General features: G+C 47.7%; 2 protein-coding genes across 3 annotated transcripts in view; both read right to left on the bottom strand.

Annotated features, from left to right (window-relative positions):
- LOC122365185 (protein tyrosine phosphatase domain-containing protein 1-like) overlaps positions 1-4,983 on the bottom strand; it is a 29,662-nt gene extending 24,679 nt beyond the window's left edge. Inside the window, exons 1-3 of one of the 2 annotated variants that reach the window (XM_043336178.1) lie at positions 4,854-4,983; positions 2,701-2,802; positions 1,221-1,468 (exon numbers count right to left, since the gene is read on the bottom strand). In XM_043336178.1, the coding sequence (XP_043192113.1) occupies positions 1,221-1,468; positions 2,701-2,721 (269 nt within the window). In that variant the 5' untranslated portion in view covers positions 2,722-2,802; positions 4,854-4,983. Of the gene's footprint in view, positions 1-1,220; positions 1,469-2,700; positions 2,803-3,296; positions 3,926-4,853 lie in introns of those variants that run through there. The other variant, XM_043336179.1, reaches the window with a different exon arrangement.
- Positions 4,984-8,377: 3,394 nt separating this feature from the next.
- Positions 8,378-13,899, bottom strand: part of LOC122365183 (rho guanine nucleotide exchange factor 17-like) — a 34,425-nt gene continuing 28,903 nt past the window's right edge. Inside the window, exons 20-21 of the mRNA XM_043336175.1 lie at positions 10,031-10,173; positions 8,378-9,582 (exon numbers count right to left, since the gene is read on the bottom strand). Coding sequence (XP_043192110.1) covers positions 9,457-9,582; positions 10,031-10,173 — 269 coding nt within the window. The 3' untranslated portion in view covers positions 8,378-9,456. The remainder of the gene's footprint in view (positions 9,583-10,030; positions 10,174-13,899) is intronic.

Here is a 13,899-nt window from a genome sequence, read left to right on the forward strand (position 1 = left end):
GTTAGAGGGCACAGCGCAAAGCACAGCTTACGCTCATCGACCGCGGTACTTTAAGCTATCATTTAAACACAAGATTGTCTTTGCTGAGCCTGGTTTAAGTCCGTTAAGCTGACGTTCAGTCACTTTTAGCTCTGTCAGGCCTAAATTGGGGCCAAGCTTCGCACTCAATGCCATAAACTTTGCACTAGATGCGCAAGCCTGCATAGACGTATCTCAGGGAAGATGAGCTCGATTTCGGATAATTACGTACTAGAGAGTTAAATAAAGAGCTGACGTGTTTGGGTCGTGGATTGGATAACGCAGAAAGTGCATGTTGCAGGGCTCCAGTCCAACTGCCATTTGCTTTTACAATTTTACACATGCTATATTGTTTCTGCATCACATGTCGTCAATCGTAACCCAATTGTCGGAGGCGTCAAAGATACCGATTGAAACGGTATTCAGCTATACGATAAGAAACATATCCGCTTGGACTGCTCCTGCAGGATGTAGCCTAAGCTGAGGAACGGCTAGTCTGACTGCTCTGGAGTGAAGCTTTGTGCTCGAGCTGGCTGTCTTTTTTCTGTGTTGACCAGTTCATCGTCAAAACAGGTGAGCTACTGACACGATTACATGGTGAGGAGCAGAACAGGTTGTTTACTTTGCTATGGGTCAGTGGAGGAGCAGCACCTCTTTGGGCCAGTGAACTTTAGGGACTTACATAACAGCTGCTGCCCCAACTGTGAAGAGGCAGGTTCACAAATAGGTACTCCTTGCAACGTATGTATATGTCATTTTTACGCTGTGCTTGTCCTGGCTGGATTTTTCTGCGTTTAAAATGTTAGCGTGCTGTGAGATATGTGAGATATAAATAACCATCAAATAAGAGCTATTAAAATTGGACGTGAACTAAAGCCAGAGCTTTATGAAAGACGCTTTTCCAAACAGGAAAAATAATAGACTTTCGCATGGAACTTTATGAAAAAGACAAGCTCCCATGGATTCCGAAATGCAATCTTACATCTTATCCAAACCCCCAGATAACGTTAGCAGTTATGTTTCAAACATTTCTGAGTCCCATAATATCCAGAGCTGTCCCCGGCCTCTCTCATAATTGCCACCAACTATTACCTTCACATCCAGCGACATCGATCCCACCACCTTCCGCTCCCACAACCATCGCTAACCTCCCTAGCACAATTCACTCAACTCTCCCAAAGCCCCTGCCCCTCCCAACTCACCAGTGCGAGTAGATGCCGTCGACGGCCATCTCGCTCTCACTCCACTCTCGGCCGCTCTCATACTTGCACCGTTTGCCGCCGCAGAACATAGAGCACTGCAGCTCGTTGGGTGTCACCGTGCGCACGCTCTCCGAGAACATGTTGTAGTTGGGCTGCACCGTCGGCGTCTCGTCGGAGGGACGGATGAGCGCGGCTGGCCTCAGAGCCAGCAGCTCCGGAGGACGGGTGTGGGTCATTGTGGCCTCCGACTGCCGACCGAGAGGGTGCAGAAAGGTCACTTTAAAACACAAGTCATAAGAGAAGTCAGCCACTTCTTGGACTGAGTCAGCTACCGGATGTACTGGGCCAGTCCCTACATGCTTCCATGGACCGAGCCAATTAACTGAATGACTGGTCCAATAAATCCAGACGAGGTCAGAAACCTCATTAACTGCGTCACACACTTTACGAACTATGTAGGTTACCGGGCTACCCTCGGTATAGGTCGAAAGCATCATGAAACAATATAAGGACCATGCTAGATACGAGTTGTACTGTGCCTCTCGGATTGCCTCAGAAGCCACACAGAGTGGGCCAGAGTGGTCTCAGAGGGGTCATACACCTTATAGACTGAAATACTCATGGACCGAGTTTGTTAGACGCCGGGCAAGCTGTTAGTCACCTTTTGGCTTTGTTAGACATTACTCACGGATTGGGTACATTCATATACCCGGGACATTTTACTGGTACATATACCTGGGACATTTTACTGGGACATATACCTGGGACATTTTACTGGGATATACATAACTACTCACATATACCGGGGACATTTTTGCTGCACTGCACTGCGTTGCTGGGGCATCTAGGCTGAATTCGATACGATAATGTATTTCAGCGCCGATGTCCGCAATCCACTCTAGTTTGACCCGGCTCGAAACCGACCTGACCTATCCGGTATTTACTCGCCACTGCTGCGCCTTTCAAACAGACGCAATTCGCATTGATCTGTATCTGGTTCAGACCGGATATGTTCAACATAACATCAAAAACAGAAGTGTCGATGCGTGGCTTCGGCGTAGGAACACATTTCAATATTGCTGGCAAGTGAGTGTTGTGATATTTCTTTGCAGTACTTAACAACCATTTAAAAGAAATAGTTGAAGGCTTTTGTATCTATGGTTCTTTCATGGAAGAAGTTTGTGCATGAAATGAACCCTTTAAACATATCTTAACAGGGATAAAAATGGAATTTAATTAACTGTAAGTCTGAACTTTGAATACCGTCTTCTTTGTAAACTACCTCCTCTTCTTCATCTATCATTATTCGTATTATTACAATACACCTTCCAATAAAAATATTACACAAATACAAGCACAACCAGACAGTTTTAGTGATCACCGGGACACAATTGAGACAGTTCCGTATCTGTTCTGTATCTGTTGTAGTTCAGATCTGTATCCTCCCCTTGTGATGCAAGTGCCATCTTTCTGTTCGTACCTGTCGGTCTCCGTTCTGCATGGGGTCAAGCCGTCGTGGCCGTCGACCTGGTGCGTGCTCCAGGGGCGAGTTCCAGAGGGCCCAGCGACCGGCTGGGCAGAGCTACAGCAGAAGAAAATCACCGAGAGCACCGACACGACGGCAGGGACGGAACTCAGACGGTAACGGGGAAGGTAAGGAGAGATTTGGCGAGAGGAGACGGTAAATTAGCTTGAGATTATGAGCTTACTCGAGAAATGCAGTAAGAAGGAAATAACTGAGCAGTCTTCGAGCCTGGAAGAGGTTTTCGATGCAAGGAGCTAGAGAGCAGAGGAGAGTTTATAAGAAATGTTAGATGTCACAAGCACCTTACTGCATGACTTGAAACGCCTGACAGCAGACTTGCGGTGCTGACCTTAGCACGGCCACAGAACAATGACGCGTCACTCAACCAGCCACCGTGTATGTCACAGGCACATCTCGTCTGACAACACTCTGCGATCGCCGTTGGGCATCACTGGGGTGTCCGCTCACCGAACGGTCCCCGATCGGGTGACGGGCCGGCCGGGGCGCCGCCGGCGGCTGGCCCGGGGCTGCGGCTCGCTCGCACCACCCACCTGTGACCACTGAGGTCGGCAGCGACGCGTCGCCGACCTGGCCCGGTCGATATGGGCTGCGCCAGTAGCCGTGCCCCCGCCGTCGGCAGCGGCTCGATGCCCCCAAAGGAGGGGACACGTGCACCGACCGTCGCCAACGGCGGCCCGCGGCCACCGTCTGCCGACCCCCCGGCCCAAGGACCCGACCGGTGACGTGTGTTTGTATGTGTGCCTGCGTGGTCAGGGAGTGGCAGTGTGGATGACGCATCCAAACAGCAGTTTGAGTAAGGGCGTGGGCATGTGTCTGTGAGGGATGAGGGCGCCTATTGACCTGGAAACATCGGTAATGTTGGTGGCGGATTGCATATTTGAGTGATTATTAGCAAGCCAAAATCAGCGTACACAAATGCTGCCATTGCAGTCAAAATAAACATGAAAATGTGCTTGCTTTGGGGAGGGGGGTCACAATGAAGCCCAGCGAGAACAAACCTCTGACCATTTTTAAACTAAAACTTGCCGCTAGCATCTAAAATTATTGGCTTATAGATTTCTATACGTCAAATGGCGGATGATTGCTTTTCTGTACTGCCGATTGTCGTCTGGATACAGCCACCATTTAGAATAATGTAATTTCTCACATTTTAATGAGATGATAACGAGTTTCCGCTGAATTTTGGGTCCCAAGAAATAAAAAGGAGCACGCCAACGTAACGCTTTTATATAGTAATTATCTTCATTAAATGTCCTATCAGTTGAGAGCAGGTCTACAGATGTTTAGAGGCCTTCATTTGGAAGGATATACAACCCTTATCAAGAGGAAGATACTTCGATTGTATTAGGCTTTGCTTGAACGCTATTCGCTTACGCTTCGTCATCAGATTTGAGGTGAGATAACACATTGCTGAAAACGGCATGCAAGTCAAATCGTAAAATGTATTTTAACCTTTGGAGACAAAGCATATTAGCTCCCCAATAATGAGCCTGCAAAAACAAGTCTCCAGTTTATGTCCACTAATCAGTGACAGGAGCACAGACACTAAGCGCTGATATTTCAGTGCATACGGAACATCCTGTCTACCGGGACAGCCGTGCCACTGCGCCGTCACCACCCCCGACCGGAAAGTCCACTGACTAAAGGTCACCGACCCGGCCGGAGGTGACGAAGGCGGTGATTCCGGGTCGGAGACGAGTCGCCGAAATCCCCATCGGATTATCACGACTCTGGTGTAGTGTGCCGTATGTGATACATCTGTTGTCTCCATTCTTTTTTTATACGAAGAAACGTGATCAGTTGAAATGAAAGAGAACAAGCACCAGGAAATTGATGATTAGCGTTTTTAAGTTTAATCATAACCCTCATTGCTCTGGAAACAATATGATACAGAGGCGGATCCAGCTCAAAGTTTTTTTTTTGGGGGGGGGGGGCAAACCATAACAATTTATCGATTCTTTCCATGTCTCGTCCATAGGCGATAATGTTAAAATTATGCCGTTTGGGAGGGGCAAATGCCCATTTTGCCCCCTGGATCCGCCACTGATATGATACACCAGCTTCAACCCAACCTTCCAGGCTTTTACCTGGCTGAAAGTTTCAGCGCTGCATGAGTCGTCCAGCCGTCCAGTGTTTGTAATTTCAAAGCCATTCTTCTGATTCAACCGATGGCATTAAGCTCAAGACGAAGTAACTATGAATAACAATGCTAAAAGAGATGCAGACTTGCGCGACTCTCTCCTCCCAGCTCCTGAGAGGCGACTCTACCCGGCCGCGGCCGCTCAACCGCTACACCGCCCGGTCGCCGAAGCCCGATCACCGCCCCTGCGGGCAAACTATCCCGCCGGGCACCCGACCAACGCCCCTGCTGGCAGACTGTCCCGCCGGGCGCACCTGTCACCGTCCCTGCGGGCAAACTGTCTTGAAGGGGAACCGATCACCGCCCCTGCGGGCAAACTGACCCGCCGGGCACCCGATCACCGCCCCTATTCGCAGACTGTCCCGCCGGGCATGTGGTCACCACCCCTGCGGACAGACGTTTCCCCGGTCGCCAGACCCATGGTCACCGCCCTTGCGGGCAGCCGGCAGACTGACCCGCCGGTCACGTACTGCGGCCAGACCAGACACTATACAAAAATGTTCACGAAAAGAGAAACACGGTCAATACATTTTACAACTAAGGAGGCAATAGCAATTCCAGCCCTCTGTGCCCCAAATCAAATGTTTTGATGACACGTAATGTGTATAACATAATGGTAAAGCAAAAGAAGTTTTTTTTTTAATGTTTGTTTCTCATATGAAAAGGCAGTTTCATGAACTTTACATGTGAGCGTGACGTTTTTCGGTTTTCTGTCATACCTAGTCGCAACTGGTCCCATGCATGTTAGCTCCCTTTGCCCAGTTCCGCTGTGAGCCCCAGCAAACCAACGCGCCATGCGCCGGGTCAGTGGGCAGTGCCCACACGACATGACCGTGCGACGACCACCGACCCAACATTGCCTCGGGGCACGCATAGCTGAACCCTGATTGTCGACTGCAATCAATGAGCCGCGTGATAAAGCTCGCTCGTATGGGACCGGCAAGTCGTAATCGCCAGCACTTGCCCGGTTTTATGGTGGTTTTGCTCGGTATGTCGGTTTCGGGGCCAGTCGAGGGTTGCCAGGTGGTGGTCCGATGTGTTGTACGGTGCACGACATGACTTCATACACACTGCTGGCTTCGTGACATTGACCTTGGTATACGGTAACCCGTCATGGCTCTGCTGCCGCTGTCCTGCAAGGTGACTTATTCATGCACTGTTCACGTAGCTTTGAAGTGTTCATAGCAAATAAATTATTGAGTGTATTAGAGTCCTCAGATGCTGTCCATCTAGTTGAACATCTGATGAGATAACATTAACAAAAGATGGGCAATGACCAGCTCGGACATTAGCGCCGGGCAGTGGGCAGATGGGCAGGTCATGCAGCTGTGTCAGCGGACAGTCCAGGGTCCGAACCGCAGCGCCGGATACGTTGGACGGGCCAGTCAGCAATGTCGGACACTGGGCAGTTGACAGGCCGGTACCTGGTGGCACTAGCGGCTGCGAACAGGTTGTCTCAGCCTGAAGTTCCGGTTCTTGGATTTGGAGGTGTTTTACACGGCTTTGCACATACTACCCCCAAAGCAACTGGGGTATCCCAGGGGTATCCCGCTTTTTAAAATTCAAGAAGAGGCAAGTGGTGCGAGGGTCCGGTGCTAATGCATTTTGTATAATGTTTGCCTTATGTTGATATCCGAACTTAATAATTTGCGAATGGTATAAATGACATTGGCTCAATTTTATCACTCATGTCACAATCAAAGATTTCGTACGATACGATAGCCATTGGCTCACCAGCTGCAATACAGCCAGTTCTCCAGTGCTGATTAACGGTTATCATTCCCCCTGATAGCATCGACCACATGCACCTAACCATCCGCTAATTGCTAAAGAACACCCAATCACCAATGTTTTATCCATGCCGTCCAATTATCACCAAAACCAGACGCTGTCATTAAACCTGCTTGACATACATTTGCTATTGTTAAAGGGACCCTCCCACCTTCAAAAAAGTTTATGAATTGGCATGAAAGTGATGTCGCTCGGTTCAGAAAGAGCGAAAACGAATATCTACCAAATTTCACCGAAAAAATATTCACCGGTTTTCAAGATATTAGACTTTTACTTTTGTTTACTTTTTGGGATCTCCGCTGTTCCTAGCGACTTTATTTGGAAGCAATAGTTTGGCAGCTGAAAGTGCGGCACTTGTTGCGCGCAAAGCAGCATATACCGCTGCGTGCTACAAAACGTTTTAGTCAAACATTTAAAGATCTTTAGATATCTGCGCTGACGTCACACATTCAGAGGGGTATTCCTGTGCATTAGCCCCTCTGAATCAAAATGCTGCAATTTTGAAATTCAATATTTCCGATTTAAGGCATTTCTCGATGTTGTGAGTGCCGAAACCGGTAATTGTGAGTCAGGGACCCCATTTTGGCTATCTCAACCCAAATCTAATATTAAGGTGGGAGGGTCCCTTTAATATCGGAACGCAACGTGTTTTACCGAAATGAAAATGAATACCTACTTTATTGAAACGCTAGTATCACTGGAGTTTTACATCTGACTATTAGATAACGATTTCCATAACCAGCCACTAGAGCTGTGTGTCAAAGGGCAACCGCTCTCCCTCGTCACACCCACGCGAGATTTTGGTGCTAGTGTTCTGGTCGACGCTGCAGTCTCCCTGCTCTCGTCTCGGTAGATGAGCTCTTGCTCCGGCCGCGGTCACAGTTAAGGCCTGGCTACACTATGCGTTTTCTTCGTGCGTTTTTTGCGTGTTTGCGTGTTTTGCGTTATATCGTTCTAGAAAAAAGAGCGATATTACGTTTTTGTGATGTTTTTCACCTTAAATTCTAGTTAAATAAGAGTTATATTAGCTTTTGTATATAACCAAAGTAAAAATTATATTGTTTATAACATTTTTCCTAGAACGATATTACGCAAAACACGCAAACCTGCAAAAACGCACGCAGAAAACGCATAGTGTAGCCAGGCCTTTACACTCCTGTTCCATCGTTGCAGTCTCCATCTCAGCCTAGCACGGATGATGCTGATTCCGTGGTCAAAGGCTATGGTCGCTGCGGTCAAAGGCTATGTGGTCGTCGCGGCAAAGGCTATGTGGTTGAGACCTTGGTCGGAGAGGGACCGTCCTCGGATAGAGCGGGACTTCTCGCCTCCAGGACGTCACCGATTAGACTGCCGGGAATGTGAAACATGTCCGTCGACGGAAGCTATAGTGCATCAGACCTCAAAGCTTAGTGGCTGGAAAACACCAGACACGTTTTTAAGAAACAATATCTTGCGTGCTTTATAAAAATTCACGTCTGAAAACGTAATGGGTATTTGGTTGAAACCATGTTGTTAGGAAATCGTAATATCGTTTACATTTTTACAAGATAAACCATTCTTTATTCTGTATTCTAGCCTTTGATATAACATATGAAGCATTAAAGATACGCGTGAAAATGAACTACGACGATCCGACTGTAAGCTTAGATGGATGTCTCAAGAAGCTTCTCATTTCAGATATTACCGAAGTCATGCATCTGAATTTATGTTCAACATGTATTAGTAAACATACGCACCTTAATCGACATATCAAGTGATAGCACCATGCAGCAGTCGACTTCTGCAACAGTGACGCTAGAGACCAGCTCTTCAGGTCGCACGAACCATATCCTATGAAAATAGCTGCTGCCGCTGCCATCAGCAATTAACATGGCGTTCCGTTTCAATGCTACGGTGACTATTACATTTATTATAGTCTGCATCACACCGGTCCTGTTGGCTGAATACAATGTCGTTATGTGACTGTGGTTAGCATTTTAAGACCGAAACGCATAAATTAGAAATTGCGTTTTCCGTTATAATTCTCATAAAACGTTTAATGGGAACTGGTTTACCATTACAGCGGGTTTTGTTTCTACAAGTTTAAGTTTCGCCTGAGCAGCAGCAGCAGCAGCGTTTTACAATTAATGTGAGCGTTACTAACTATAAGGTAGAAACATATAACATATATGCTTAGTCGAATGCACCATGCACTTCATCGATGCCTTCAGTTCAGCATACAACTTCAGTTCCATGATTGCAGAAACAGTTGGTTCAATGGAACTCACCTATATAGAGCAAACATCTAAGGAAAGACAGTCTTCATAGCTAGCCATAACACGTTTATAGCAGGCACGTCATACAACCTTCTTCTGCAGGAGACAAAAACCTGTTTGCGTGATCCAACATCGAAAACGTCGCAGCACTTTTACACGCAGGGACCGTTAGTCTTACTGATCGGAGCTGCCGTCCGCACAGAAAAAGGTAAAATCTGCAATATCTGGCTCTAAGGCCTGTCAGATCCCAGACCCTGAGACAAACCCCGCGGAACAAAAACGCACCAGGGAGCGGCGCGCAGCGCGCGGTGACCAGCGGAGCGTACACGCAGCACCTGGCCTCATCTCGATAACGTGCGGATTCCCGTTCCTCTCTGTCACATCTCGGCAGACGACAGCGCACTTGCGCGGCCTGCGGTTCTCTGTGCAGCGGCGCCGCGGCTCGCCCGTACAGCTCGGCGAGCCCTGGCTCCGGACTGGGGGAATGTTCTGGACCGGCCTCTCTCAGACACTCCAGAGCAGCAGATGGTTGGTGGAATCATCGCGTCCGGAGAGTGCTGAGCCCGAGGAACGGAAGTCCTCGTAACCGTCACCTCCAGACACCACCAGGAACTTCCCCGGTGCAGGCTCCTGAAAACGCACGTCACCAGCAGATTATTGGTGATTCATGGATGCTGGGATTATTGGAGATTCATGGCACTGTGGGACTATAAGGCACTCGTAGCCGCGCCCACGCGCAAGAATGAAGGGCTCTGGCTGAAGAGGGGAAGAGGGGGAGCAGAATGCAGAACCTGCTTCAGCTACTTTAGAACCACTAAAGCCTGGTAGCAAAACTAGAGAGTAGGTAGGTGGGACAAGATGATATCGCAAGGTATCGGCGAAATATTAATTATTCTGTAAGTTAAAGGTCATGCCATATAGCCGAACGGCTCATCATCCAGCCACTGTTACAAAACTGGTCATTCCTCGTGCTTAAAGCATTTATGTACAAAACACCGTTGTGATACCATCTGACGTCAACATAAGTCCAGCAGCCGGGCATGTTTCTAAACCAGGTTGGCAATGGGAGTTTCCTCACTGGAGAAAGGAGTCTGTCACCGCTTCGGAGACGGCCGAGCTGTCGGCGAGACTTGGCACGCGGCGGCGCTGTCGGCTCTCCGGGTGTCGAGGACTCGACGAACGCCAGGAACCGCACGTGACCTGTGTGACCATGGGACACACCTGTTGGACAAACGGGAAGGACGTCAGGCCGAGCGGAACACGAATGGGTGCTGCCAGGTGCCGCTGCTGGCCGCTGCTGCTCCACCTGCTACTGCTGCTGCCAGGTGCCGCTGCTGTCTGCCACGAAGCGTTTTTCACAACCTTCTGATCACTTTCAGGCTAACGGCATCCAATAAACAATAATGTTATCCTATATCACATCTTTCTAGAAGGCTAAAGGGGAGGAGAAGGTCCGGCTGTATATTCCACACTGTTCACGATTTTCACATGCAATGACATAAGTTGCGCTTCGTTATGTGTTTCTTGGAAGCTAATCACAGTTCATGAAAACAATAAGTATAGTGATATACCGAAGTTCGTGTTCACCACTACACATCTTTATAAGTGCAGTAGCCTTGACTGCCAGGAACATGAAACGGCTAGCCTTTGCTGACTTTTTACGGTCGCTCACAGAAGCGCCTCCGGAGGAGGTTGACAGGGTGCATGACTCGTCTGCCGAAAAAAGCAGTCCCGCAAGGAGAGAAGGAATATATGAGAACGCCACTGTGTAACTTTGGTTTGTACTATCAATTAACGCTATTCAGGTATCAATCTGCTGAGCGTTAAAAAGACATTATCAGCTTATTTTCAAGTTACCTCTTAACTCCGACTCTACTTCTGTGCGTTGAAGGAGACTGACAATCGCAGCCATGGGAGGTTAAGCGATGATTTGCGAGATATAATACAACTGCTGAGGTCATAAGACTGCCACAGAGTGCTTCCTTAACAATGACGGCGGCTGTGAAGATTTTAGCGCACATAATTTCTTCTGGTGTCGACCTAAAAATTGCCGACAATCCGGCAGCCATGACCCGTTTTTTCCCGATACAGATCAGGCTGCCTTGGTCTGCCATGTTCATCTCGTAATGACAACTCTAGCCCGTCTTCTAAATCGTCCGGGGAGGACGTCTTCTGTGAAGTGCTGCTGCACTGCAGAGGGTAAGGTGACAGCCCAGAAAAAAATCAAGTAAACTATATCGACTCGTTTTTAGAACTCACAGTTGAACGATTTCTCTAAAAGAAATGAATAGACAGTGACCATTCGCTTAACCGTATTCTTGCCAGATAGGTTTCTTAACAGCCTGTTTATTTGCAGAGGTCATATGCTATAATTATACACAATTCGTGTGGACCTAATGGATTACTGCTCTGTTGCAAGGAGCTAATCCAACGAAATGCCAGCTCACCACAAAAAGCAACTCCGGGACACTGATGCAAAAAAGACAGATACAGCGAACTCATCGACTGTTGCCAATTAATTGATGTTGCAATATGCTATGATGTATCACGATTGACCACCTATGCAGGTGTTTTAGAATGCAAACTAACGAGGTGGCATTATCCCTGAACCTGCTTCCAGGTATTCAGTCTGGGACTATGACATTGCCTGGTGCGTATGAGAGGCAATGCGTAGAGGTCAGGCCGTCGTCGCGTCAGATCTTATTTCTCCCTACTGGCACCTCACACCGGCTCTCCCAGGTCGGATTAGTCCGGCGGTCCGCGGGCTCAGCTGCACGGCAGGCCCAGTTCACCCGGAGGTCACCAGACGCCGTGTAAGCCGGACCGTGTGCGACCGGCCGAACGCAGCAGCCGCGGCGCTGCGGCCATGACATTTGGAGGACGCGCAGATGAGGGCTCTGGGCTTCCCGACAGTGGGCGCTGTTCAGACAGTCCCCGGCCCTGTCCGCCGCGCAACGGACAGAGCGGCCTGCAGAAACGCGTTATCCAACGCCGAATCTCGATGAACAACGCGATAATAACGCCACCGAAGGCTCGACAGTCATTCAGAACAGGCTCGTTTTTGTGATTGACAAAGATAAGGGTGTGAGAAGACAGAGTTAGTGTCACCAAGTGAACTGACAGCCTTGAATTAGGAGATTAGCTTTGACGAAATCGATTTCAAACCTACCAAAAAAAAAGAAAAAAGAAGCCAGCGACATCTTCCGCATATATATGCACGCATATACCCATGTATGTAATGCATCTATGCAACAACCCAACATGTGGTTTGCCTTATTTTTAAAACAACTTATTCTGTATGTCTTATCTGTCTAACAAAAACATCCACCATCACATTCGGGAGTTCAGACAGCCATTAGGGGTCTGCGGCATCATATCCCGATACTGATGAGAGAGACAGCAATCCGACCCATCAGCAATGCAGAGCGCTGTCGAGCAATGCATCAGGCGTGCCGCCGGTGGCTGCTCTGAGCCGCACACAATGCATGATCGATGTCCATGGATACCCGTGGGAAATTACGACCGAGCTACGACCACACTCTAATCCAGTGGGCATGACGTTCATGAATCATTACCTCTGGATGCGAAAAAGTGCAATGACATAAGCGGAGATGCAACAAATTAGGAATTATATACATATAGGTAAGCTATTTCAGTGTAGTTTCAGGTAATGAAGTTGAAGGCTTCTCCTAAAAAAAACGCTATCAATCGCATCAGTGTTTTCCAATGGAGATTGGACCGAATGAAATGCAAGTTTTGCGGTCCCGATAGGACATTAATTAAATGTTCCTAACTCTGTTCACTGAGATTTAAAAAGAGTAGGTCAATCATGACCAGTATAATTGCATTGATCTCAACCCTTATACCAAATACCTTGACTTTTAATCGGTGATAAGCCTTATTAGCAAGCACGTTTCCATCTCTCAGCAATAAAAGCGGCTCTTCATTAGTAGTCCATTTTTTCAATTTCCTTGCAGAACATATACTGCAGTTTTTGTTGAAAAAATACATTACATAACAGAAGAAAAGGGGAAAAATTATACAAAGTATTGTACATTCCTAGTAGGTAACAAATTAACTAACACCATTCTACGTAATAATCCCATGCATGCATGACAAACAACGTTTTACAAGTAAACCCTCGCCCTTATCGGTGTTTTGCCAGCCGCTAGCGCACAAGGTGGGGGGGGGGGGGGAGGGGGGGGAGTTCCATTGGACCCCTGCCGATCGGCCCCTGATCGAGCTAGAGCTTCACAATGAAAAAGAGCGTGGTGCCCGTGATTTTTTGACAGCCCCAGCTAGAAAAACGAACTTTCTTATTTTCTCTCTTGAATATGATCCAGCAATCATTTAGTGATTGCATCTATATTCCAAACACTTGGCTGAGTCCAGTGGTGTCATGGACTTGCATGAGGCGACTTATTGCAACACTCGGACCATGATATAAAACAAACATATGACTATACGCAAAAGGGCGTACGTATCTCTGAAAACAATTTTAAAACTTCATCTATCGTGTAACTGTTCAAGATCCGACCACTCCAAATTTTGAGATTAGGAACGATGTCTAATGAGTCTCCTGACGGGTATGGTTGCGGTTGGTGGCACGCCGTAGCCAGGCGAAGTCAGTGAGTGGACAGGACGTGCGCGGCTATGTGCGTACGTTAAACTTTGGACTCCAAAATCTGCCATAGATCAGGAATTGCGCGATCAGAGGGTAGAGGGCAGAGCCAACGCAACAAGCTCTGCTTAGCGGTGGCTCTTTCCTTATGAATCCTTCCAACCAATAGGTTGGGACAAAATTTATATAAAAAATGTCGTATGATGTTGGGACTTGTAAAAATGTGATGATTTATTGGTATTTTTTCATTCCCTGTATATAGTTCAATTAATAATATCGCCCTTTAATGCTACTTAAAAATGTCTTAAACATAATTATACCTATAT

Source organism: Amphibalanus amphitrite, unplaced genomic scaffold (genome assembly GCF_019059575.1).
Source record: "Amphibalanus amphitrite isolate SeventyFive unplaced genomic scaffold, NRLGWU_Aamphi_draft 000720F_arrow, whole genome shotgun sequence".
In the NCBI taxonomy this organism is placed as follows: domain Eukaryota; kingdom Metazoa; phylum Arthropoda; class Thecostraca; order Balanomorpha; family Balanidae; genus Amphibalanus; species Amphibalanus amphitrite.